At 40.9% G+C, this 27,260-nt stretch overlaps 3 protein-coding genes across 5 annotated transcripts; 1 reads left to right on the top strand and 2 right to left on the bottom strand.

The window, feature by feature from the left end:
- Positions 1 to 3,683: 3,683 nt before the first annotated feature.
- On the bottom strand, positions 3,684 to 13,002 carry mzt2b (mitotic spindle organizing protein 2B). 2 transcript variants are annotated; one of them, XM_044174490.1, is made up of 4 exons: positions 12,827 to 13,002; positions 11,612 to 11,775; positions 7,332 to 7,469; positions 3,684 to 5,326 (listed from the first exon to the last, which is right to left on the bottom strand). In XM_044174490.1, exons 1-4 carry the CDS (start codon positions 13,000 to 13,002, stop codon positions 5,181 to 5,183), a joined length of 624 nt encoding a protein of 207 aa, XP_044030425.1. In that variant the 3' UTR covers positions 3,684 to 5,180. The 2 variants fall into 2 exon arrangements, with proteins under 2 accessions (XP_044030425.1, XP_044030426.1); XM_044174491.1 differs by lacking the exon at positions 7,332 to 7,469.
- Positions 12,921 to 21,485, top strand: trim23 (tripartite motif containing 23). Of its 2 annotated transcripts, none has more exons than XM_044174488.1 (11): positions 12,921 to 13,057; positions 15,092 to 15,254; positions 16,200 to 16,321; positions 16,409 to 16,687; positions 16,778 to 16,960; positions 17,040 to 17,255; positions 17,504 to 17,638; positions 17,756 to 17,885; positions 18,012 to 18,122; positions 19,408 to 19,532; positions 19,692 to 21,485. In XM_044174488.1, the coding sequence occupies exons 1-11, from the start codon at positions 13,043 to 13,045 to the stop codon at positions 19,869 to 19,871; spliced, it is 1,659 nt and encodes a 552-aa protein (XP_044030423.1). In that variant the 5' UTR covers positions 12,921 to 13,042; the 3' UTR covers positions 19,872 to 21,485. The 2 variants fall into 2 exon arrangements, with proteins under 2 accessions (XP_044030423.1, XP_044030422.1); XM_044174487.1 differs by lacking the exon at positions 12,921 to 13,057 and adding an exon at positions 14,090 to 14,360.
- On the bottom strand, positions 20,745 to 27,049 carry ppwd1 (peptidylprolyl isomerase domain and WD repeat containing 1). Its single transcript, XM_044174486.1, has 11 exons — positions 26,719 to 27,049; positions 26,496 to 26,598; positions 25,891 to 25,994; positions 25,597 to 25,717; positions 25,025 to 25,472; positions 24,752 to 24,942; positions 23,720 to 23,909; positions 23,442 to 23,623; positions 23,272 to 23,353; positions 22,995 to 23,177; positions 20,745 to 21,840 (listed from the first exon to the last, which is right to left on the bottom strand). Exons 1-11 carry the CDS (start codon positions 26,858 to 26,860, stop codon positions 21,697 to 21,699), a joined length of 1,890 nt encoding a protein of 629 aa, XP_044030421.1. The 5' UTR covers positions 26,861 to 27,049; the 3' UTR covers positions 20,745 to 21,696.
- Between the last annotated feature and the right edge of the window lie 211 nt (positions 27,050 to 27,260).

Genomic DNA, 27,260 nt, shown 5'->3' with positions numbered 1-27,260 from the left:
GAAATAAAACAGTAACGCTTTATGTGTGATAAAGCATGATAGCTGATCCTTTCCTAGGAAGTTTCCTGGACAGAAGTTTACACAATAACTACAGGGAAAGGAGAGACAAAGCTATTTGTTATTTTGGTTAGAGTTAGGTTAGTTGTATTGTGTTTACAGGAAGTTGATGATTTCCAGAGGAATTTCCTTGAAGACTTGCTTCATTTAAATAAAACCTGCAGAAAATATAACTGAACACCTCACTGAATAAATAAACTATGAAAAATTCAAGTAATTAAAACATTTTAGAGACTTTCTTTCTTTTTCCAATTGAAACTGTTTACAGCAAGGTCTGTAGATTATCCAGAGTAACAGAGACATTGTTTCTGGAAACAATTGTTGCTGGTGATGTCAATTTATCTCTGCTTTGATGAACAAAAATGCAATTCAGTTCACCTCCATTGTACTGAATTGGCAGCAGAAATCTCAGACATGGGTATTTTAAAACCTCAGAAGATAAAACCAAAAATATCTGCATGGCTTGATACCACTAACAGTTAATGGGAAAAATCTGTCTTTTTTGTAATTTGGGTGAACTGACCCTTTAAGAATGTTAGCACCATTACGGCTTTTGAAATAAATAACAAATAGGAAATAAAGTGACATTTATGGTGTTCAAGATGCTGATCCAGCTACAAGAGGAAGAATGGTGGAAGAGGAGGATCAGCGTGAAAGGGTTCAGCTGGTCGTTGAAAGACTATAGTGTGTAGCAGAGAGTATAGAGAGTGAATGGAGATAGAGACAGAGGATTGGGGGGGGGGAACAAGATGGAGTGAGACTGCCTGCACATACTGTCAAGGCAGTTAATATAAGGTGTGGAGATAAGGCCCCACAGACAAACATTGACCAAATCAGGCATTTCAGCAGCGCAGCCCGAACTGTCAGTCAGCCTGAGAGACAGACCAACAATCAGCACTCTACCTCTGATAAGGGCTCTACTGGGCGCGTGCAGGAAATAGCCAATCTGCAGCCAGCCTGGCAAGGAGGGTGATGGCAGGGAATGGAGGGGAGGAGGGCGGCGTGATGATGGAGAGTGAAGGGGTTAGAGGAGAGAGTGAATGTAGAGAGACAACAAGTGAGGGAAAGTGGCCTATAAATTTAGAGAGAAATGTGGACCAAGAGTTCACAGGAGAGGATAATACCCGAGAGAAAGAGGAGAGGCGGAGAGAAGGGAAAGAAAACAGGATGATATTCCTCCACACCCCACCCAAGTGCTCTCACAGAGAAAGAGATTCAGAAGGGAATATAAGTGATGGGGATTAAAAAAAAAATAGAAAGAGAGGTGTGATATCGGTTCCTAAAATAGTGTTTCTCCCCAGTTTTTTGTCACCTGGGAACAGCTTGCACAGAGAGAGTGTGAGAACCAGGTTTAGACCAACACCGTACATTAATGATTTGCCAACAGCGTTGACTAGCTCATCATTCAGTGTGCCGTTCGCCTTGCCTCGCACACAATAGCATCATTTCATCGTCTCTATTGATTAATGGTGCATATAGTGTGTACATGCACGCGCACAAATTCACATGCTTGAGTGTGTGCGGTGCGCCTGAGTGAATGATAACACTCCCTATTTAATGGAGGACTCTGCACTAGCTTTGAAATTCCCTCATAACAAAATAAACACATCCAAAATGCTGGAGAGCATGCCTATGGAAATCCAAGGTAGTAGAGGGCCACGCTGGTAGCTTGGATCCACACTGGCCCCTATAGGTCACATCAGGAACTACAGTCTGGCAGCAAGGTTTGAGGAAATAAATTCCCAGCCGTTTACCTTTGTCAAACACATTTAGGTTCCTCAAAGCAAAACAGTGGAAAGCACCAACAGCTGGCGAGTATTTATTTTCGGAAGTGGAGTCAGAGGGGTGTCTGAGCTTCCTTGATCATGAACCAAACTGCCATTACCATGACCACTGATAACAGTAGGATTCGTAAACAAGCTAATCACCGAGGGCCTATTTGTATTCTCATTTGTGTTTGCATGCACTGATGTGCAGGGGGAGGGCAGAAAGACCAGAAAAACAGGCGAGGGTGGCGGTGGAGAATGGGAAGGGACACGGATGGAGGGCTTGTTTGTGTGCGAAAGGGTTAAGTTCCCTCCCTGGTCGCATGCTGCTTTCCCTTGCTCTGTCAAGCCCCATTAAACCTGCTACACCACAGCAATAAGGTGCCATCAATTACAGGCACGCTGGCATCAATGCAGAGCACAGAGGAGAGGAGAGGAGTGCAGGAACACATAAACAGGACAAACGGCCACATAAAAGACCTGCAGCTACATAAAGCCCCGCAGCCTGCCTCATAGACAGCTACACACACACACACAGTACCTCCCTGCTCTGTCTCTCTTTGCATCACCTCTGAGGTATACCATCAGTCTGTTTGTGAATGAGAGGATGCTTTGTTTCAAATACACACAAAATACATTCATTTCAGATTCACTTTCATTCATAACAGCAAGAAGATTTACTGAAAAAAGGCTGAAAATAGATTTGGGCACACTGGGTGCTGACATTAACTGCAGTGTGCTTCTACTGCCCCCATGTGACAGCAGTGAAACAATTCAGAACAACAGAGGCATGAGCATCAAATTCCAAACTTTCAAAAATATATCTACCCCTTATACTCATACCTGCACTCCTGCTCATAATCATGGGACAGAAAAAGGGGGGGAAAAAATCAAATTAGACCAAGAGAGTTAGAGTAAGATCAAAAGCATTCTTAAAAGTGATGCTTTCATATCTGTGTTTCATCTCCATCACAGAGCTCCTGCATTCCTCAAGGTTCCGACTATACTATCAACCATTCAACAAGACAAAGTCAGAACAGCTGTACTCCAGACAAAGAAGGAAGACAGACCACCACTACTACTGAGATCTGTGCAGGTAATTGTTGCCCACCGGCAAAGAGAGAAAGTAGACAATCTTTCTTTGCCTTTTGCTGTTGTCTTTAAAGCTAGGATAAGCAATGTATTTCAGAAGCATTTTTGTTATATTTGTTGAAATTCTCTTTACATCCCGACAGCAATCAATAAATGAAATGCTTTGAAAGATAAAATAAATAAATCCGGTATCTGTGGCTGTCGTACAGGCCTGCAATAAGCCCATCCAATCCAGTATGACACTACAAAGGGTAGTACGGATCCCATACACCAGATCAAGCAGATCGGGTATCGTGACGTCACCAAGCCACATTAAATAATGTTTCTTTACAATCAGTTATCAGTCACAGCAAGCCGCCAACTCAGGGTTTAGTGCCACAGCAATCCCTGACCTCATGTTACCTTACATTAAAATGAGTTTCACACAGTGTGGTATACAGATTTTAAAGTCCCCCTCCCCTCAAAAATGTGTTTTGCTTATTTTTAATTCACTCAGATGTTTGAGCTTCACTGTGCAGAATGATGGATGTGCAGAGTTTGACACCAGAAGACTGGTTTCACATTCATCTGCTAAAAGGGGGAAAGTTTGTCTGTGCTCACCTTAAATTTGAGTTTAACACGTGTAACAGCAGGATTTTGTGACATCACAACTCTTTTAAAAGCCAATCATGGTTCAATATGCAACTCCAGTGCACAAACACTGAGAATGGAAGAATTTCTAACTAGGTAAATGACCTTTTTGTGGAAAAAAAACATATCAGACACAAGTTATTATTCAAAGAAGAGTATTTTTATACGTCTTTCAACATGTGTGGAGGAGATCTTCAAAATTGGAGAAAAGAGTACAGGTGAGGTATCAGAAAGTCTAACAGGAGAATTAAAGTTGGATTGGTGCATCCCTAACAAAAATGATGCAATAAAAAGGTTCAAATTTGGTAGGTATATTATTGTTGGATTTATTAAAGATTAATCATTATATAAAAAGTTGCACATTGAATACAGACATTTGCATTTTTCAGTAGAAAATCTAAATAGTTCTTTTCTTTTCCGTTATTCTCATGGCAACCAGACAAAAGGCTTTCCTCACTTACAGTAACACCTGCCAGAACGAGAATGAGGAGACACTCTGGACCTTCTTACATTATGTTAGAACTTTAAAAAGGATTTGTTTACCCAAATTACGAAAAAACTAAATAAAATAAAAAACAACATATTTTCTCACTTAATATCGGTGGTATGTATTTGGTCATGCAGGTAGCTTTTATTTTATTTTCCAAGGTTTTGAGATATCCGTCTCTCATCAAAGACCTCACTGTGAACAGTTTTCATTGGAACGACTGTATGTTGAACCACAGAAATGGTCCCAATGAAAACTGTTCACAGTGAGGTCTGTGGATCAGAGACGTTAGGAGAGGCAAAGATACAGCATGAGATGAAAGGCAGTTGGTACTTCAAAACCCTTAGTTCCCGCTTGTCGCAATTTGTTTTGATATACATATTTTTAGATTCAGTGTGACTTAAAACTTTCCTAAGATATCATAGCTCCGATGTCTATCTCAGATAAACGGTTTCTTCAGTATCAGAGTAAGCCAGTGATAGTTGGCTGTGTTTCCATGGGTACACTGTAAACAGGAACTGCTAATGACTAATTCAGCATACTTTTTATGGCGCCCATCTGCCAAAATGTAAACAAGTACAGGCTTAAAAAATGGGACTCAAGTTGTACCACAGCATAACTCCATGGCAACATGTCCCAAAGCATTGAGGGAACTGTAGTTCCAAAACTGAGAGCGTGATTATCCCCCATATCAAAGTAAGACAATGAATAACAATGACCAAATCCATTATTAACTTTTTTCATGTTTCAGTATCAATATTTATTTGACATTTGAGTAGACAGGGGTGTTAGGGCCGCGCAGTTGTCTCTGAGGGGGGGCCCACAGTGTTATACTTTGAAGACCCCTGATCCAAAGTTATCTGGACATTATTTCTGGAAAGATTTACTAAAATGTCAATGTTTTAAGCAGCACAAAGAAGATTCCATTCACCTCCATTGTACTGAGGTAGAGGCAACAGTTATCTCAAAACCAAAGCAAATAAAACCAAAATTCCAATAGTGAGAAAACATATTTGGGTTTTTTTTTTTTTTTTTTGGTGTAATTTGAAGAACCGACCATTTAAAACAGGTTACACAGTAAGACGTACAGATAAATTAAATGTAAAGACAACAACATATTTACAAATGGTCTCATATTGACCTGAGTCTTATGTGGAGTTTATCTGCGAGGAGGAACTACTGCTGCCAGAGCTCTTGGTCTTCTGCCCTCTAGTGGCACTGGGCTGCCGCTGCACCCGCTGGCTGGAAGCCTCTCTGCTCTTCTCACTGTGGCTCGCTCCAGCTTTACTGCGCACTGTTGACACAAAGTAAGAAAACACACCAAGTTAAAAGGAGCAGGCAAATGTTAAGTTATTCTCGTTGCTTCACATCTTCCAAACAACATGGCACTTGAAAAATGGAAAGGGCGATGACAAGGAAAAGATGCAAATAAAAAAATATAAATTCAACATACAGAAGAGGAAATGGTTCAAATGTCTTACCTTCTTTTAATTGCAATTTATAGCACTGCACATCAACACTGCACACGTGACTATAGCAAGTACCATAAAGTGACTAGAAAGGGCTTTTAGCAACCATGAATTGTAATAATTCAGTAAGAGACTGCTTATGTGGCATCTGAAAAAAGAAATTACAAATTTTTCCTCTTACAAATTAAAAGTTAAATTCATAAGTAATAAAACACACCCTTGCTCAGTTCAATACTCTCAGGGGCTTTGCTATTACAGCCTGACTTGGGTTTGTATGACCAGTAGCTTACGGTGGCTAACGTTAGCAAACTTTAGATAGATATTGCTGTGTAAGTGACATTTTTCAACCAGTTTTCTGACTTTACGACTCTTCTCTACTGGCTAATGTTAAACTGTGTTTCTGTATTCAAAATTATCCTGTAATTGTTACTTGTGGCCAAAGTTCAGCAAACGTTACGCCGCTCTCGAGAAATATTTCACGACCTGGATGAATCTCCACACATCTACAAACAATACGTAAAGTCAGGCAGGCCTGGTATATGATCACCAATGAGAGAAACGTCAATAAACACTGCATGTAAATATTATAGTGTCAAGTGGTAAAAAAAAAAAATACATCAAGAGCTGATGAGAGACTGGGACACGTGAGGCAGACAATCCCACACAATTTTCAAAACTACACTTCAACAACTAATATCTAATGAGTAAGAGTGGGACTCTTTTACGATCCCGTACTTGGGGTAAAGATTGCATCCAAAAATTGGTTTTTGATTTGAAAATTGATGTTTAATTCAATTAGGTGTTTTTAGTTTTGTATGATGAAATGTTATGATTTATCTCAGAGATGCATTGCTCACATTATTGGAGAGGTTATGTTTCAAATGATTACAGTTGTTACCGTAACTTTCTCCAAATAAACAATTTTGTCTGTTTTATTTGTCAAAGTTTTGCTCAGGCAATGACTTTGACCAGTTACTTTAACTGCCAGTTATGTTTCATATTACAGCAGACTAAAAACTAATGTTTTAATACTAATACTGACTCATTATCTTTAATATGTTAGTGTGCAGCACCCTGCAGTAAGATTCTGAAAGTAGTACCCCAACAGTGCATATTGTATAAGTCATGTCAAGATGCTTTTTCCCCAGGAGAGTATCAAGTCCAATATGTGTCCAAGTCCTGCTTTCACTGGAGATGGAGCTGCCTGAATAAAGGTTTCCTCCATCATACTGAACAGCTACATGTGATTGCACGGTTTGCTCACAGTATAGAATTCTATGCTCTCCGTTCTGTTGGCTCAGCATATTTGGCGAGGGGGAACGAAAACGTTAACATGCAAGAAATTATTTTTGTAATTTGTGAATTGATTCAGAATCACTGAAAATAAAAATGTAATTTCTTAGGTGAATTAAATAAAAATGTAATTTCTTAGGTGAATTATTTTTTCTTTACCCCTATAAATGCAGCCAACTGCTCCTTATAATCCTTATAAATCAGACAAGTTCAAACAACTTAAGGATAATTTTATAACTTTCTAGCCACTTTAAAGCCCCCCCCCCAAAAAAAACATAATTTGTGCAGTGAATATGTTCACTTAAGTACACCCAGGTGAAAGGTTCTACCTTCCTAGTCCACACACACATGCATGTATACACACACACATGCATACACACATTGTTTCCACTCTGCATAATCATGAAATGAGGAAAGCACAGCATGTCGTTTTGGCACAATCCTGGTCCATTTAGTAAACACACAGAACACTTATAATGTCAGAAAGGCAAGCAAGCGGACAGATGGAGGTGTAGGACACAGTGCACCAGAAGGGACCTTGAGAGTGAGGAGAGCTAGCGTCTTGGGGGCCGTAGACCACAATCTTAGTGTTGACCCTTGTGGCTCTGGGGCCAGACGCTGAGGGGGCAGCTGCAGGAGGCTTAGGGCTCTTTCCAGAGACCAAAGAGTCCTCTTCTTCAGGAAACAAGAGGGGCAGGAAAAATAGAATTCAAGGGGGATAGAAAAGAAATTAGAAAGCACAGAGACATGCACACAGTGAAGATCAATTTCTTTTTTACTTTCGGTATCTATTGTATAGCCTTGGTCTTCAGTTCACCTCCATTTATGGGGTGGAGTGAGGAAGGTATTTAGTTAGTGAGGGGGATTAGGCAGTGCAGAGTGTAGGACCTCTACAATAGTATGTACAGTACTTAAGTGGAGGAATGTGAATATTTCACATGCTTGAAAAGGGAAGGGAGAAGCAAAGAGCACAGGGAGAATAACAAGTGCAAACTGAAAGGTAAAGTCAGTCAGAAAAAAACATTTAAACATTCTGAAAGTTGTGGGCTTTTCTATACTTTGTTATGAAAAGCCGGGAGCCTGTGCTCTGCAGACCTTGAGGTCTTTACACTTTCACTCTGTAGAAAGGGATCACACACACACACACACACACACACACACACACACACACAAATCCAGTGGTGTTTCAGTCAGTTTGTGTTATTTCTGCTGTCTTCTCACAACTTCTAACCAAATGTTTTGGAGACAGCCGACAGGGATTATTTGATGGGGCTCTAACAGTAAGGGCTGATTTGCAGCTGTACGTGAAGGTCTCAATAAGCCTCTTGAGGCTCTCCAGGTGAATAAAGTTATTTTGCCAAAATACATGCCTGGGTTATTTTTTTTCTTGGGCTTTTTTGCCTTTAATTGATAGCGCAGTGGAAGATAGACAACAAAGCGGGAGAGAGTGTGACATGAAGCAAAGGGCTGGATGTGAACCCGAGCCACTGCGGTAAGGACTCAGCCTTGGTACATGGGTTGCGTGCTCAGGTGAGCTACTGGGGCGCCCCACAATGTTACATTCCTAATATGACAAGGACAAGACTAGCAACGTTTTTCACAGCAGACACTCTAGCTGTGTCTGAAATCACTTCCTCATTCACTACTCCTTATATAAGAGACACTCAGCAGTTAACTCTATATGAGCAGTACATTGGGATTTCGGTAGAGATGGGCGGATGATACCGAAGCTCCGAAGCTTGTTTCACTTCTGTGAAGCGCACTGTTTCAATACAGTGTGCCGGAGCTTGTGTCAAATGAAGAATATCACGTGACTGATGACGTCCAAAGCTTCAAACCTCACTGGTGCTTTGGAAAGCTTTATTCACTTTGACAGTTTAGAAAGTTTTACAGCTAAACTATGTGATCGGCACATTCGTGGGATAAGAAGAGAGGAGAATAATTGAGAAATATTGCAATGTACACTACAGAAAGACAATATCATGAGAACATTCCACCTGATATCACAGTAATTCATTTCTGCTGCTAGGGGTCTCTCAATCAAAACAATAACAAAAGACGTAGTTTGATGACGTCGTGAAGTAGCGTGGGATCATGGGAGTTGTTGTCTTCCTCGTTAAACAACCACCATTGCCAATGAAAATCTATCCGACATGACTCAGGCAGAAATCACGTTCACAGACGAGGTAATGTATTAAAGGTTTATTAAAGGCGCAGCAAACAGCAATGAATAATCGGGCTCCATCACAAGTGAGCAATACAAACAACAGTTAACAACAGAGTGGCTAGCTCACTAGTTCACGGACTTCCTTCCTCACTTTCTGACGTATCAGCTGGTGTTTCCCGTGTTTCCCCAGAACTCATAGCAACTAGAGGGGGTAAAGGGGATATGATGCCATTGACAGCACCGTTACCTTCATGCAATAGGCTAATTTAATGAATATCACTCTCCAAATCACATCACGACTATAAAATGTCACATAAATATCAACCATGAAGTTTAAAAACATGAGCCCACAGTGGCACTCAGACTAAACTACACCAAAAAGGTACATTAATATTTCGTGTCAGCAAAAATATTTTATATCTAAGCTTTTTGGACAACGCATAATTATTTTACTTTAACATATTGCACAACAACATCTATATTTAATTCAGCACTTCTGAACAAAAGGTATACAGATTTAATAATAACATGCAGGCTTCTTGGACTTTTATCGCACACATGTGAGACTAAAAGTGTTCATATCAGCGAGGTGTGGCGGTGCTTCGGCCCCGGTCTTGAAGGGCTGCTATACAGTTCCCAAGCCACCAGATGTCCCTGTGTTTGCTGAGGTTTAAACCCTGAAGCTTCGAATCTTTTGCACAAATACAAAGAAAGGCCAAAAGCTTCATAAGGCTTCATCCGCACATCACTAGATTTCGGACACTTATGAATCATAATCATCATCATTTTGCGTCTTCACTTATAGGTGCAGAGTAGCACAACTGTAATTTTCACATCTAACGCATTGCATTGTGGGATTGTTAGCAGAAAGTAGTGTGCATGGGTAGTGCCACGGACACTACAGTACTCATGTGTCCCAGTTCCATACTACATACTAACCCTATACCATATGTACTATATAGGCTACTAATCTTAACAGTAACTCAACATACTTAAAGGTTTTATACTATCGGGAGATGATACAATACTTGTGCCGTTGGACGTCAATCAAACTGCGACTTAAGAATACCACAGCCAATGAAACTTCACAAAGAGAAAGCAAAATGTTTCCCCAAAATCTTATGTTTATTTTTTGTTGTCTGGGGAGTTCTATAAGCTGTTTTGACCACAAAACTCTCAAAAGAAACCTGTTTAGAATTAGTGTGTAGTTTGGATTTGGGACACAGCTTTTTATTTTTTTTTCTTCATTCTACTGTGGAAAGGGCACTATATGAATGCACTAAATAGTGCACAGATTTCAAATTTCAGCAGACAAAAAATATAGTGTACTATATAGTAAATAGGAAGTGATGTCAGGCACAGTCTTTGACATGTCATAGCAGGAAAAGCACAGGTGTAATTAATAATTACTGCATTTCATTTAGTTTAGCCTGTTCCAGGGCCCTGGTATTGGCTCACTAGGGCCGTGTCTGAAATCACTCCTGACTTACTATATAGTGCACTATAATTACTATCCGCCATTTTATTTGAGTGTCCGAAATCTGAGGCATGTACAATAATTTCTGCTAACAATCCAATAAACATTACCGTTCACTTCTGATGACAATACATTTTTGCCTCACTATACAGTAAATTACAGAGTGTCTCGTAAGTAGAAAGGAGTGAATGAGTGAACAAAGGAGTGATTTTGAACACAACAAGGACAAGTCAATGGAACTGAGCCATCGTTACTGTTATTAGCTACCCCTGTGCTTTTCCTGCTATCACAAGCCAAACTGTCACGAAAAAAGCCGATGGTACGCAGCTATAAAAAGTCTAATGACAGTCCTGACTTTGAACAGGGGTAGAAAAGATTATTTTTAGGTACAATGTGTGTGTTTCTGCAGTGTCATGGTTAACTGACCCTGTCCTTTCCCTTACTTTGCTAAGCATGTGAAGAGGTTCGGACTGTCTCATCAGAAAGGGTATAAGACGTTGCGTCTCAGTTTCTTGGAGACAGGCATTGTGTTGTTTAGACAAGATAACTAAGAAGAGACGCACACGCCTCCATCTGTGACTTTGTTTCTTGGGTATAAATGAAGTCGGAAAGATTGTTACTTTAAGCAAATCTCATGTAACCACTGTTGTGTTTGGTTTGGTTCCAGGTGCCTGTCTTGTCTTTGTAATAAATACTTTCAAAACAAAGACAACGGAGACTGAGGAAATAGAACTGAGTCCGACCTGAAAGTGCAATAATTATTTTTATTCATCAAGAACCATCCAGTGATGACAAATTGTGCTTCTAGGTACCTCTCTTTTTGTTATTTGAACTAAACACAACTCACACGTATAATACATCCCCCAAAGGAGTTTTCACTTATTTTGCCTGACAGGCCTTTTTCACAGCAGGTATTTAGACGCGTCACAGCAGAAAAAAAAAATCACAGGTGTAAATAATGAAATGAATGATGGCTGAACACCTGTGCTTTCCCTACTATATCAAGTCTGCTGTGAAAAAAGCCTACTAGAGCGGACTGTATGGCCATATTCCTCACCTTCATGTTGGTTTTCTTGCACCTGCACCACTTCTATATGATGACCCTTAAAACTAGCCTTCCACCTGTGATCTTGTAGTCATTTAATTGTCACTGTTCACGCTGCAGACACTAACCTCTGGCCTCTGTAGGTGCCGTGGTGATGCTTGTGGCGTGGGAGGCAGTTGAAGAGTCCCAGCCGCCGCAGCTCTCAGCTACCCTCTGGCCTGCACACATTGCCTTCAGAGTCTGGAAGACTGCTTGAGGAGCCACATTCATCTTTAACAGGTCCACTATGATCCTGGGAGGGCAAGAAGAGGAAGTGGAAGAATGTGAAATCAGGGTTTCCTCCTGTTTATTACTCCATATGCACTACAGTCCCATTTCTGCAGGGGTGGAAGAAGTATTAAGATCTTTTAAGTAAAAGTACCAATACAACAATGTAAAAGCCCTGCATTGAAAATCCTTGAAGTACAAAGTGGGTTTACCAGTTGATGATAATAATATGGTATACAGTAATAGCGCAGAACTGCCAAGTGTAGCTTATTAAGGTTATAATGAGACGGAGGATATTGCACAGCAGTAGTAGAGGTATGGATAAATATCAATATCAATAAATAGGGAATTTTAAACTAAAAACAGAGTATATTGCACAGGAGTATTACCACAGAATATTGCTCAATTATCTCAAGTATTGCAGAGATGTTAATGATCAATGACCAGTTTAATGACTTAGGATCACACAGACTGACACTTAGAGGGAGGAGTTAAAGAGTCTGATGGCCACTGGCAGGAATGACTTCCTGTGGCGCTCTGTGGTGCATTGTGGGGGGATGAGTCTGCCGCTGAAGGTGCTCCTTTGTTTGACCAGCACGTCATGGAGCGGGTGGGGGACGCTGTCCAAGAGGGCGTGTAGTTTGGCCAGCATCCTCCTCTCTGACACCACCGCCAGAGAGTCCAGCTCCACCCCCACAACGTCCCTGGCCTTACGGATCAGTTTGTTGAGTCTGTTGGTGTCCGCTACCCTCAGCCTGCTGCCCCAGCATGCAACAGCATACAGGATAGCACTGGCCACCACAGACTCATAAAACATAAACCATCATGGTCACAAACCAAAGAGGTTTGAAACCACTGGTTTAATCTTTTTTTAAGCCTATCATGTGTTTGTTTTTTTATGTAAAATCTTTACCTGAAAGGTAGAGTAAAAAGTACAATATTTCCCTGAGATGTAGTGGAGTAGAAGAAAAACCCAAGTAGGCCTATTAGTACCCCAAAATTAAACTTAAGTACAGCACTTGAGTGAATGTACTTTGTTAGATTCTACCACTGTCTGCTGGTTATGTGACACTTACTTGAAGACCTCTTGGTCCACAGTGACCCCCGCAGCCTGAGTTAGTTCAAACAGCTCAGTTTCTTCAGCACTGAGGACTTTCTTCTTCTTGATAGCATATTTCTGCACGTTACTGGTGACCACCAGCGCCGGGGAGTCAGGGGCGGAGGGCGCCGTTTGTTGTGGTTGTTGAGACATCAGTGATGGCTACCAGAGTGGACGTGGACGGGAAGGATGAATGAGAATAAATGAGGTAAATTAAAATAACTCGATTAATCCACCTGCACAAATAAGGCTGTGATGTTGCTACAGTGAGCAAACCGCCCAGAGTGAAAACATGGAGTAACTTGTTTCAAATATTAGCAAACACATGACCAACAGACCCGAAGCCGGTTAACATATCAAACGACTATTTTATCAAAATGAAAAATACCTACCGCTACATTAGCTGCGATGAGCGTTTAGAGTATCGTTAGCCAGTAACAGTTAAGCCAGGCGAGGCGCGCCAAAAATACGTCATCACCAAAAGACAAACCGTGTCGTCTTACGGGATTTGTAGTCAGCATGATTATATTATATTATATTATATTATATTATATTATATTATATTATATTATATTATATTATATTATATGTTTGCTTATATTTGTTCAGCTTCATTGCCCTTGTTTTGACTGAAAAGATTAAAATTATATAGTATTTTTAAAACAATTAACAAAATATACCCATGTGATAACTTCCTTTATCCGAAGCTGAATCTAACACTTGCATATTTTGTAAAGCTGAAACATCATGACACTTTTTATGGCTGTGGATTTCATTCAGTTATCTGGAATCTATATGGTTGAATAGCTTTTAAACAATATAGTGTTGCTTGCAAAATATTTTCACATAATACGGATGCTTTTTACGTTAGCATTTAAGAATGACTTTATTATCTTTCAAAAATCTTTAAGATATAGGCCCTATAAGTAGTATTAGAGCTATGTATGTGATTCCTCAGAAATGTTTTGATTATTCTCAACCCCTCATCATTATGACATGTTATTACAAGATTATTTAAATATATTTATTCATTCATTTGTCTTTTCATGTAGATTTTCTGTCTGAATCTGACAGGTCAGAAAAGGAAATGTGTATTGTGGTGCCTATTTGGTTTTGTAAACAGTTTGAGTTGGCTAAACAGAAAAAAAAACTACTACGCATGCGTTTCAAAGAAGGAAGTAGATTACATCGCAATGTTTCTCGCTATCTGCGAGAGGTGAAATTTATGTTACACTATCGGTATCGTGTCAACAAACTCAAATTTGCAACACAACAATTAAGTTTATTGTTTTCTTACGGAGGGAAGACGAAAGTAGAGCGTTGTATGCTAACAGGGCTTACAGAGCGAAACCGGAAGTACTTGCGAGATTCTCCTCTCGCACCTGCTCAGTCATCTGCGCTGTCGTCCAAGAATGGCCGCTGCTGCAGCAGGAATAAACAAGCAGGGCGCCGTAGCGACGATGGAGCCCTGTATCCGACATGGGAGGGGAGCTCATGGAAACACTGTTAAGGTTGTAATATTGTCACTAAGATCCACAACTAGATTACGTTCGCAGTCATTATGTTATTTGGTATTTGGTTTGCACGAAGGATCGACAGGCAGGCTTTCCTTCGTAGCGTCTGATTTTGGGTGAATGCTGCTGCGTTGGCGGCGGTGGATGCCAAACAGTCATCTAGATTCGATACGTGCACAGTAAAGTTGTATCAGAAGAATGTTATTGCGTACTTATTTCATAATTAACTAAGCTAGATGTATGCAAAATCACAAGGCTGATCTTTGTGCCTGCAGTATGCTAACAGTGCTGGGTGGTTTACCAGCGCTAGCTGTGGTCGCCTGCAGCTCCTCTGTGTGGTAGCATAGCTCGGTAACGTGATCGATTTTAAAAGTCGCTGCACAGCGTGCATGCAAGTTAGGACCAGCTTCTCTTAAAACTGCGTTTAACAGATGTCAACATAGCATGTGCTTAAAGATCACAGTTAGAAATCAGAAGGGTTAACCATCTGAAATAATGTGAGTCAAGGTGACTGCACCTCACACTGAGATATTCAGTGACTCTTAATGTAATTGACTCTCATATTCTCTGGCTCCTTGTAGAGCATCCCTCTGCATTTAGTACACACATAAACTGTGAAATCAGTGCCAGCTATTAAATATTTCTTCCCTCTGTCTTCAGAATTCAGTGGCTGTTACAGACTGGCTTTTTGTGGAAGTTCATCAAGTATATTGTATATTCATTTACAGGTGCTCGAGTGTGGTGTGTGTGAGGACGTCTTCTCTCTCCAAGGGGACAAGGTCCCTCGTCTTTTGCTCTGCGGTCACACAGTGTGCCATGATTGTCTGACCCGGTTGCCCCTCCATGGTAGAGCGGTCCGCTGCCCCTTCGACAGGCAGGTCACTGAGCTGGGTGAGTAAGAGGATTTATGTATTTTAGAAAGTTCTGTCTGAACTTTCTAAAATTTTAGGCATCTTTTTTTTTATATTGTGATGTCCTGGCCAGTTTCAATACTTTGGTTATATGTCAAGTCTGACAAGCCATGAGCGTAACGGTGATATAGCAGGCACAGAGGTATACAGGCATATCTTGCCATGATACGAAGGATTATGTGAACCAGTTTCTAATGCTTTGTTTGACACTTTGTCTGTCTGGAGAAAGTCTAGAAGATTCGTAGTGCATCTTCCCTTGACTTGTCATCCAATCAAGTCAAACCAGCAAGGCACAAAACTCCCAGAACCAATCAGAGAACCTTATAACAACATTTGGGTTTTTCTGCCTTTGAATGAATTTATGACAACATATGAACATCCAACCAAAGTTGATTAGAAAGCCCCTATTTGTCCTGGAAAGTTGTCTGTAGATGTGATTGTAGACGTGTCAAAAGTTAAATATAGGCCTGATTATTTGTGTTAAAAATCAAATTTTACAGTTAGTTTCATGCCAGTAGTGAGTCATGGTGATACCAGCACAGTTTTACAAAGAAATCTGCATCAGGAACTGAAGGATTTCCTATCACTGAAGCACATACGGTATGAATTGTGCTCTAAATCAGAGTTGCACAAACAAATTTGAATAATCCAGACAGGAGAGAAGCTTATAATCAATGGTTTGATGAGACCATGTCAGGGAGGTATTGATTCAACTTGTGTTTATTTTGAGGCTATAGTTTGTAGTGACGTTTCCGTTTGTCCACATTGGACAAAATAACAACTACAAAATTGTTTAATTCTTACAGTAAACATACTTATTGCTGCAGAAGTTGGTGTATCCAGTTTTCTCTGTATGGAGGGTGGAACTCTTCACCTTTCGTTGTCATTTTGTCTTAAGGTGTTTTCTTTTTTTTTATCTCTTTAGGGGACTCTGGAGTTTGGGGTCTGAAGAAAAACTTTGCTCTGCTTGAACTCTTGGAGCGACTCCAGAATGGAGCTACCAACCAGTCGGGAATGGCGGAGGATGCCCTGAAAGGAATGGGGGAAGTAAGAAAACTGGGATTTTACTGTATTTTGCAAAGTCGCCCTCACACCTACTGCACCTTTTCATTCCCAATTCTTCTTTTCAACTAGTGTATAATTCGCTGTGATGAGGACGAGAGCCACACAGCCTCTATGTACTGCACCGTGTGCGCCACCCACCTGTGTGCCGAGTGCTCCCAGCTCACCCACTCCACTCGCACGCTGGCCAAACACCGTCGGGTGCCGCTGGCTGACAAGCCTCATGAGAAGACCCTGTGTCCGCAGCATCAGGTCCACGCCATCGAGTTTGTCTGCCTGGAGGAGGCCTGTCTGTCTGGGCCCCTCATGTGCTGTGTGTGTAAGGAGTACGGCAAGCACCAGGGACATAAGGTAGCTCAAAATAAGTTGTAGTAACCAGTCTCACATTAGATATGCTCATCCAAAGAGACATGCTCATGTATTCCCCAACTTTCTTTTCAGCATGCTGTTCTTGAGACTGAAGCGAATCAGATCCGTGCATCCATTTTGGACATGGCCCACTGCATCCGCACCTTCACAGACGAAGTGTCCGAGTACTCGAGGAAGCTGGTGGGCATCGTGCAGCAAATAGAAGGTGGAGAGCAGATAGTAGAGGACGGAGTTGGCATGGCACACACTGAACATGTAAGATACGACACAGGACTTCTTTTCATCTAAAACATAAACGACTGTGCTTTTAACGTATCCTCCGTGTCTTCGTCAGGTCCCCGGCACAGCAGAGAGCGCACGTTCCTGTGTCCGAGCTTACTTCGCAGACCTCCACGAGACTCTGTGTCGGCAGGAGGAGATGGCGCTGAGTGTGGTGGACGCTCACGTCAGGGAGAGGCTGATCTGGCTGAGGCAGCAGCAGGAGGACATGACCATCCTGCTGTCTCAGGTCTCCACTGCCTGCCTGCACTGTGAGAAAACACTTCAACAGGTAGGAGACATGATAAGGGGCGCTGGCACCTGCCATCAGTGTATGAATGTGTGTGATTGGGGTGAATGTGATATGTAGTGTGAAGCGCTTTGAGTAGTCGGAAAGACTAGAAAGGCGCTACATAACTACAGTCCATTTGCCATTTACCGTAAGTTCAATGAATACACTGATGATACAGATGCAGATTAAGCCTCTAGTATCAGGCTGATACAGGCCTGATGTACGTATGTGCTTCTTTCCTGTTGTAGGATGACTGCCGAGTTGTGCTGTCAAAGCAGGAGATCAACTGTTTGCTGGAGACGCTTCAGAAGCAGCAGCACCAGTTCACAGAGCTGGCAGATCACATTCAGCTGGATGCTGGCATCCCTGTCACCTTCACTAAGGTACACACTGTGCCCACGCACAGCTGTTCCTGGAGATCTGCCAAGAATTCTGTCACTAATAGTAAAAAGCTTGTTCCAATATGCAACAATCCAGATGAAAATGTGTTACGGTTTCAGGACAACCGGGTCCACATTGGTCCAAAGATGGAGATCCGTGTAGTAACTCTTGGGCTCGATGGAGCTGGAAAAACCACCATCCTCTTCAAGCTGAAACAAGATGAGTTCATGCAACCCATCCCAACCATCGGTAAATGCATTTACAGTATAATCAGTTTACTTATCCAGTTATGACACGTGATTTCAACCACAAGAATACACGTCTCTTTAGTATTGTTGTAAATAAAGCTTGTTTTCAATCTGTTTTTTTTTAAAGGTTTCAATGTGGAGACAGTTGAATATAAGAACTTGAAATTCACCATCTGGGACGTGGGTGGAAAACATAAGCTCAGACCCCTCTGGAAACACTATTATCTGAACACTCAAGGTATTATCTGTGCTCTACATTCTTTGAATATATTGTTTTCTATTGTCTAAATGTCACACTGACATTTTCAATGTACTGTGCTGTATTTATCAGAATCAGAAATGCTTTATTGATCCCCAAGGGGAAACTCTTTTAGCATGGGGAAATCCTGTTGAATTTTGACACATTCTGGTGGACTATAAAATTCTCCTTTGCAAAGTGCAGTCATTTAAAGTTTTTGTGAGCTCAACACATTTTCATGTGTTGTTTTTTTAAGCACATTGAACAAAATATATATTTTAAATCAAATATATCTTTAGTTTCAGTAAGCAGAAATTCCCCCGAAGGCAGCAAAACACTGTCAATTTGATCTTGATCATGTTGGAGCATCTGGTCAAGTACAGCTGAGCTCAGTTCAGATAGAAAAAAAATACTATTTATTATTGCAACATATGAATTATACATCAGTATAAAAATGCAACAAAAGGTGACTTACTTGAAAACTGGCTAATTGGCTCCTTTCAGTGGGTGATATTAACAGGTCTGCTGCCGCTTAGAGATGTGGATAGATGGATATATGGCTAGTTGGACATGTTTTCTGACCAATCAGGGAAACACGGGTTCTGAAGTCTGATTTGGTTGCTGCAGCTTCAAACTCCATCATCACTTTCACTGTGTAAATACAGAGTTCCTGTAGGCAGATGTGTGACTCTACATTCATAGTGACTCAGTGCAAATGCACCATCTGAGGCTGTTTTCTGTTTATTTGATGCGCATCAAAAATATACAATACACAGTGCCTTTAAGTATCCACCAAGGCTGTCATTTCTGCCAAAGGTGCATCTACAAAATACTGACTTATGCAAACAAGTATTGTGTTTTAGATTGTAATTAATTTAAATCACTTTTTTAGAGATCTGTTTTCATTTAGACATTAAAGGGTCTTTTTCTGTTGATCACTGTCAAAAAAAGACACATTAAATCTACTGTGATTGAATGTTGGAAGACAATAAAACTTGAAAACTTCCAAAAGGGGTGAATACTTTTTATAGGCACAGTATTTCAGTAATCCAGTCCAGTAGCTGAACTATAGTTTAGTAAGACAAACAACAGCCCTTCAGTAATAAGTCATTAAAATGCACCCTTGTAGGAAATCATTTCTATTAAGTTCAACATGAACTTCTGTGTAAACAATCTTATTTTGGTATATTTTTTTAATTCACGTATCATTTTTTTCTTTTCTCTTTAATTCTTGATGATTTAGCAGCATCATATTGACATGACACTTGTTGTTGTGCGTTTGCAGCGGTGGTGTTTGTGATTGACAGCTGCCACAGGGACAGACTCATGGAGGCTCACAGTGAGCTGGCCAAACTACTGACAGAGAAGGAGCTGAGAGATGCCTTGTTGCTCATCTTTGCAAACAAACAGGTACTGGAATAATACCCTGTAAACGTCTGACTGACGCACAATATTATTAGGCACATATGGACAGAGATGCACAAAATACTTGCACAATGAATTTCTGTAAATTATAAAGGACCTTGTCTTAGCTCAGACGGAGTTGATCATCGGTTTGGATGTTTGCAGGATGTTCCAGGCGCTGTGTCTGTGGAGGAGATGACGGAGCTGCTGAGCCTACACAAGCTGTGCTGTGGGAGAAGCTGGCACATTCAGGGCTGCGACGCCCGCAGTGGGATGGGCCTCCATGAGGGGCTGGACTGGCTCTCCAGACAGCTGGTGGCTGCCGGTGTCCTGGACGTAGCCTAAATGTCACCCCTCTCTCTACGTCTGACTCTCCCCCTAACGACTGAACCCAAACCCCAGCCTCTGAGGAATGTCCATCGGTTTCCCCACCACTTCCAAACATTTACTTTCAAGACGAGACTGCGGCTCTAAGCCTGCCCTCCTCATCTTTCCTTCTTTGCACATCATTGTGGGCAAAGAAAACAAAGATGTAAATACTTTCTCTAGCTTCTCTGAATCAGAACATGGAAACTACAAAACCATCTTAAAGTCTGTCCTACCTGTCACCCCACCCTCCGAGAAATATACTCACTGGCCCCGAAACCTGAGATAAGACTACAAACTCCCATCCTGCTCCATTTCTGAAGGCCGCTTACAAGGTTTAACACGTTGCTGCTTACTTTAGTTTTTCTGTCTTCTAACCTTTTTCAAGGGACAAGCTGTTTATCTAGTATCTATAGCTAGTTGACTTAGGTTCAGTAAAATGTTAAAAATGCTCCTTGTGCCCTGCCAGAGCGGACTCTATCCGTATTTTCTCTCACGTTATTCATCATAACCACCACTATATGTGACAGTAATCTTAACTTAAGACTGCAGAGTAGTCTGTATTGTAATAGTATAATTTACGTACCTTTTGTTGATTCAGTAGACTTTGACAACACATTAGATAATCCTGAGAAATAACTTCAATGACCTTTTAGCCAAATTCAGTATATTTGCAGGTAAGTGGGAGATGGACAGAAATGTTCACTATGGTTTAAATGAACTCAGAGGACTTCCAGTGGCTTCAAACTGATGGTCAAATGTTCAGATTTTGGCAGTTTTCTCACTTTGCCTTGATATCTAATGTTAGCAATAGCAGTTGATGTTTCATGGGGTCTTTTAAGTTATGTTAAGTTTTTTTTTAAGTGTACTGTATGAAGCTATTTAATGCCACAGCTGGTCTTGAAATGGCGCACCAGTAGAGTTTTGGTTTGAATATAGTGTTTTCTGTTACAGAAAAAACTGTTTACTGAACTTATTTATGAGTGGGAAGTTGGACGTTACTTTGATACGAGGCTATTGCGAGAAATTCAGAGTCTCTATGCAGCGATTCTGCCTCCATTTGGGTGGAGTGTCTTGCACGCAGAATTTGTGGAATGCACTTGTTTGCTGCCTCACTACCCGTTTTCATTTGGAAGCAAATTAACTATCTGCTGTTTCTTATTAGACTCGGAGTATTAATCTCACTGCAAAAAAAGTCTTGTGAAAATATTGCTATTTAAACATCTCACAAGTCCTGCTTATCTGTCTGGAGATGGTACACCTTTAATCAACAGCCTTCAGTAATAACGTAATGTGAAACTTAGTGAAACATTAAACCTAACACTGACACTTGTCTTGTTATTAAGGAACCATCATTTGAGTTTGATCTAATTTTTATTCATTGCTATGTAATGTTTACTACATGTATCTATGTATAAAAATACAAATAAAAAAATGCACGTGTGAAAAGCCTTTCCCCGTACTTTATGAAAATATTTGTTTTTGAAACGTAGAAGCACAATGCGCATCGAAACCTTTGTTACCAGTGGACTTGATAACGGCTTTTGTAAATTATTCATAATGTGACGCTGTAAAATAAACTAATTGACCTTATTTGTCTGGGTGGTAGCTTTTTCTTTGAGGTAATTAACAATGTGGCTTTGGTTTCTGCTGCTTTGCAATCTACACGTTAAGAATTATTATTAAACTGAACATTAACAAATAATTCTTACTACAATCATACTCAAGCATTATTTAATAACATTCTGGTAAAAAAAAAAAAAAAAAAAAAACATCACTGTACAGGACATGATAAGACATACGATCACTTTATGGTGATGTTGATAATGCTGATGTCTTCATATGGTTTGTCGGTCTTGGGGTTAACTTTGACATTGGAGATCCTCTGGACTGCCTCCATGCCTTTCGTGCACCTTCCAAACACAGTGTGCTTGTTGTCAAGCCAAGGCTGGGGGGGGGAATGCAGATGCACATCGATGAATTACTCAATACTTAAAATCACAAATATTTTAAGCAGTTTTTAAACATGGAATCTGAAACGTTGCTGGCTTCATCGGTCTGTTAAGTAATGTTTTTTTTGTCATCCGGACAGGCGTCAGTTACAGCCGAGAGCGGGACGCAGCGGCACGGCTGGAGAACAGCGATGAGTTTGGAAATAATGATGTGCAGGAAGCCCAGTGTTCTGTTCTCTTACAGGCTGCGTCAGTGGTAGATTTTTAAACTAAGTTGACGCCTTAATGACTTGTGAGCACGAGAGACGCTCACCCACGCTTCTCACTAGTGGCCCCTCGAAATACATTTCCTCATCAATTGAATCATGTGTTAGCTAGAATCCAACTTTCTGTTGCCTATTTAAACAGTCCAACAACGCCAAATTACAAATGACAAGATGTCAGTTTGGAACTGCTGACACCACTCTCACATCTGTCTGTTGGATATGAAGCTGGAGCCAGGAGATGGCTTTCTTAGCTTAGCATAAAGACTGAAAGTAGGGGGAAACAATAAAATAAATGAAAAAATAATTAGCCTACCAGCACCTCTAAAGCTCACTAATTAAAACGTCGTATTTTGTTTATTTAATCAGTACAAAAGTAAAGTAAATCCACAAATGATTGGTTTTACACTTTGTTTTTTTTGCTCAGATTAAACAAGACATAACGTGTTAATTAGCGAGCTTTAGAGGTGGCTGGTAGGCTGATCATTTTTAACCTTGGACAGAGCCAGGCTGGCTGTTTCCCCCTTAAGCTAACTGGCTGCAGCTTCATATTTACCGTACAGGCGTGAGAATCGCATCAATCTTCTCATCTAACTCTCAGCAAGAAAGCGAATCGGCGCACTTCCCAAAATGTCGAACTATTCCTTTGAGTGAGAAATGTTTTACAGTGCTCTTAAAAAGGCAGACATGCATTCAACCTCTCTATGCATATTTGATCTTGGGTTGCTGTAGCTTTTATGTGAATCTGATGACATTCAGTTCAGACTTGTGCCGCGTTGAAAGTGTTGCAGAAATGTTATAACTGTCCAACTTCATCAGATGTCTTTGCAACTTTTATGGAAAAGTGGCTCTAGTTGAGTTTGTGAACTACTAACGAGGCAACTTACAGTTGGTACAACAGTGACGAAAAACTGCGAGCCGTTGGTGCCGGGGCCTCCGTTCGCCATACTGAGCGTGTACGGGCGGTCGTGTCTCAGCGTGGCGTGGAACTCGTCCTCGAACTCTCCTCCCCAGATGCTCTCTCCTCCCATGCCTGTGCCTGTGGGGTCTCCTGTCTGAATCATAAAACCCTGCACACAAGAAAGACAAAGATTTAGACACAGCTTAATGCAGAGTCAGATAACTGATTCTTGCTTGAATATGTAACCAGATAAGAAAACTCACCTTGATTACTCTGTGGAATATATGGCCATTGTAGTAGCCATTCCTGCTGTGAACACAGAAGTTCTCCACAGTTTTGGGGCATCTACAAACAACAGAGCAAAGTACTGTTAATATCTTGTAAAGTGTAAAGAAGACTTCTGAACAAAGCCATAATGTTCTCAAAAACCTACTCCACGGGGAAAAGCTTGATGTGGATGTCTCCCATGGTGGTGTGGATGATGGCACTGTCAGACACTCTCTTGGGGCCCTCAGCCTGTGTGGCAGCCATCACCTCCTCCTTCGAGGGCTTCTCGTTAAAGATGTCTCTGTCCGAGTCTGCACTCTTTGTATCCTCTGGCTCTCTCTTAGAAAACTTAAGTTAGGAAAAAAATAATGATGTATTAAGACAGCAGAACAAAAACATTTAGCTGTATCATCTTAATTTGAATGTCGCTGAACGTTATCTCACCATGTAGAAGCGGTTCTTCTTAAACGCAGTGCAGAATATAGTGGGGTCAGGCTCCAAGTTATCTAAGGCAGGGTTGTCGGATGCCTTCATCTCTACAGTGGGTGCCACGTGAGTGGCCTTTGCAACTCCCTGGAACAGACTCAGCTGGACCACACGAATGTTCTCCAACTTCCCGAGGATCCGCACACATCTGGGGGACAAGATCCAGAAACATTTATTTGATATTTGACCTCAACTAGGTACTTTACATCACTAATGTAGCCTGGAGCCGCTAGCCTGCAGCAGAGAGGAGGAGCAGGCTACAGAGGTCTGGTCACTTCTTTCTAACTCCACCCCCAGATTTAATTAATTTTCAAACTCAGACCCAACTGACGTTGCCTCAAGTGACCAATGATCACTGAGGCAATTCTATCAGATTTTGTGCAGCCTGATTTGAAGTCTGTTAACTTGATTTTACTTGAGTTGTCTTTTTATTTAACTTTACGTCAATTTGTTTGACCGTATTTTATGTTTAATCTAGTCCAATATGGTATCTTTAATATAAAGCCCTTTGTAACTTTGTTTTTAAATAATGTTTTAAAAACAAAGATTATCATTATTTTTATTAGGATTTCACGTGTGCTTTTATTTAAGGCAATGTAATGAAGATTCTTAAATGTGTTGACTAAATTATACTGATTTCGGCTTTCTGTTTTGACCCTGTCTAATCTTTAATTTATATTATCTATTTGACTATTCCACTGATATTTCCCTCGGAAAAGTGCAGGGTTTCCTGCAGTGTTTCATAGTGAAGGAGGTCCACCTAATAATAAAAAATTAATACACTCATGAAATAAAACATTAACCTTCAGGGAAAAAGAACAGTGGTGCTATTTCACACAACAAATTCCACATATTTAATGAGTGTGGCTATTGTTTAGATCATTTCCTAACTGAACTGATCATGAGGCCAGATACGTCAGGATAGGATAAACAATTTTCTGGGGAAAACCCTGAAGCACGCTTACTTTCTCCACATTCATATGAACGTACCTGTTGGTTTCCACGTTGATGACCTTGATGCCCAGCATGGTCCCATAGAGCACAAAGTGGCCGGTTTCATCAAAGATGATATTTGTCAGTCGAATACCATCCACCTTCTCCAGTTCTCTCTCCACAGCCATTCGCCTCCCGAACTCCATGTCAGGCAGCTGCTGCCTCATCTGCTGCAATTCTGTGAACATCTAACATATAAAGTAGGTGTGATAAGCATGTGAATTAGCCACATCAGTAAAGATCCCAGCTGAACGACGTGTGAGAACTTACCGTTAATGATTCATCGAACACTCTCATCAGCTTTCCTGTTAGGAAGCGGAAGAGCCGGACTTTCCTGTCAGATGCAATGGTGGCCATTTTCTTACCATCAGAAGAAAATGCAAGACTGGTGGGATAGGTTTTGTGTTTTGCAAATTCATACAAGTCTGTGTCTGTTTTGTATTCCCAGTGGACATGCTTGGGGAACTTGAATTCATTTGGGAGGCCAGTCCAGTATTCCAGCATCCCCGCTTTGTCAGCAGAGACGATGACTCTAAATTTGGGATTCAGGCGGATTTGGGACAGCGGTGAGGAGTGCATCTTGTCAAAGACGTGGAGGGGCTGATTGCTTCCTCTTCCATCATAGACGAAGATCTTGCCTGTGGATTTTTCAGAGCAAGCCACTGTGGAAATGGCATCCCCAGGATTGTAGACCCACTCACACTGGCCTGGTTGAAAGCTTCACAGAGGAGAGAAACAAATCATGTTGGGACAGAGGTGCTGCTGCATCTTTGTAAACGTTTCCTGTCCTTCGTGTGTACACATTACACAAGAAGTATAATTACTGTGTAATTTAGACTCACCCCAACTTCAGCATATTGATCATGTCAAAGTTGACAACATCAAATACTTTCATAGCCTGATCATCACCAACAGAACAGAAAAGGGCCCCTTCAGCACTGACTGCAATGCTTTCTACCACACCTGCAGGATATGCAAGAACAATGTCAGTACTCATCGTACCATACTTTACATGTTGTATTTGAGTATACAATGCAAACACTAAAATGAAATGCAGTTATGGCAGCATATTATCCCTTCTTGCCCCTTGCCATGTAATAAACAAACAGAAAGATTGTGATAAATTCAATGCATACCGAGATGACTTCGAAAGTGTTTGACAAACTCTATTCCCTCATCCTCCTTCTTCTTCCAAAACTTGACATGACCATCCTGGCTGGCCGTGATAATGAAGTCTGTCCTGAAAAAAAAGGAATATTTACTTAGGGAGCAAAGAGAGAAATAAAGGCATGCAAACATGCATAAATATGTTAAGATGTAGTCATCATTGTGTAGGAGGTTTTACGTTATTTCAGGGGTTCAGGGGCATCATAAACCACTGTTCAGCTTTTGGCAACTTGGTGGGTGTAATTAATGAACAATGATGGGAGATTCCTTAATCATCACAGATAGATAAAGGCACTCAGTCTATCTCATAACAACCTAATTAAAAGCCTGGTATATACTGTACATTGGTGACATTAATATATGAGATATACCATTTTAACTGTACCTGAAAAATGCAGAGAAGTTGGATCACTGTTACTCTGCAAACTTCCTATATCAGTTTAGCATGATAATGAATCTTTGAATAAGGTATATGTAAGTGGCCACCATAAACGAGGAAAGTTGTCCCACAGGGCTAGAGAGTAGAATACACTGTGTCAAAGTCAATGGTCAAATTTATTGGAAATCCACTTACTTGGAACAAACTATGTGTGTGATAACGTCTCTGTGCATGTAGCTCCGTTCATACATTGCAGCTGAAGGGAGGTTGCCCAGATAGACACGCTCATATTCGAGTACTGAGAACAACAAAACAAAACAAAACCATCCAGAAGTTAGCGGGACTTTGGTTAGCATGATTAGCATTGTTTAGCAGGTGAAGTAGCAGCAGAAGAAGAATCTAACTGCCAGAAACGAACCTTTCCTTTTCTTGGCCTTAGTAGCTTCGTTTGGCATGGGTCCGATCCATTCGTCGCCTTCTCCGTCGCCATCTCCATCTCCACCATGATCATCATCTGCTTTTCGCTTAAGTTCCACATTGTTTTCTGCAGCCGCCGCCATTGCTACCAAGCTTCCGTGTTGTCCTTTCTGGGTTACGGTACTTCCGTTCGACGCCTGGACTTCTTAACTATCTCCTTCTGATTTAAAACTCCTTAATATTTTCTTAAAGCCAACAAATTATTTGCTACTAAAATATATTTGAAGAATGTATTATAGGCTGGTTGTACTGTATTAAATAATATTGGGCTGTTTACTCGCTATAAACATTTACATGAGCAACAACGTCCACTGCTTAAAATATTTGTTCTACCGGTCTAACCATAAATCAACGTTACAACACGTGGACAACAGTTTAATTAGTGTTTTTTTAAGAATGTCTGTATCAGGTTTTAACCATTCAAGTTGACGTATTTCAACCGTGTTAGCTGTAGTGGAACAAAAGTACTCTGTTGTTTCCGAG

This window comes from Siniperca chuatsi, linkage group LG18 (assembly GCF_020085105.1).
Source record: "Siniperca chuatsi isolate FFG_IHB_CAS linkage group LG18, ASM2008510v1, whole genome shotgun sequence".
In the NCBI taxonomy this organism is placed as follows: Eukaryota; Metazoa; Chordata; class Actinopteri; order Centrarchiformes; family Sinipercidae; genus Siniperca; species Siniperca chuatsi.
The sequence above is the reverse complement of the archived record's forward strand: the minus strand, read 5'-3'. Positions and strand labels throughout refer to the sequence as shown.

Excerpts from the sequence above, each read along its gene's own strand:
- mzt2b (XM_044174490.1), bottom strand. The coding sequence starts at position 13,002 with ATGTCTCAACAACCACAACAAACGGCGCCCTCCGCCCCTGACTCCCCG. Across the intron at positions 11,776-12,826 it reads GTGGACCAAGAGGTCTTCAA|GATCATAGTGGACCTGTTAA; the intron begins GTAAGTGTCACA and ends TTGCCCTCCCAG. Across the intron at positions 7,470-11,611 it reads GGCACCTACAGAGGCCAGAG|AAGAGGACTCTTTGGTCTCT; the intron begins GTTAGTGTCTGC and ends TGTTTCCTGAAG.
- trim23 (XM_044174487.1), top strand. The coding sequence starts at position 14,262 with ATGGCCGCTGCTGCAGCAGGAATAAACAAGCAGGGCGCCGTAGCGACG. Across the intron at positions 15,255-16,199 it reads CAGGCAGGTCACTGAGCTGG|GGGACTCTGGAGTTTGGGGT; the intron begins GTGAGTAAGAGG and ends TTATCTCTTTAG. Across the intron at positions 18,123-19,407 it reads CTATTATCTGAACACTCAAG|CGGTGGTGTTTGTGATTGAC; the intron begins GTATTATCTGTG and ends GTGCGTTTGCAG.
- ppwd1 (XM_044174486.1), bottom strand. The coding sequence starts at position 26,860 with ATGGCGGCGGCTGCAGAAAACAATGTGGAACTTAAGCGAAAAGCAGAT. Across the intron at positions 25,718-25,890 it reads ACACTTTCGAAGTCATCTCG|GTGTGGTAGAAAGCATTGCA; the intron begins GTATGCATTGAA and ends CATATCCTGCAG. Across the intron at positions 23,624-23,719 it reads AGAAGAACCGCTTCTACATG|TTTTCTAAGAGAGAGCCAGA; the intron begins GTGAGATAACGT and ends TCCTAACTTAAG.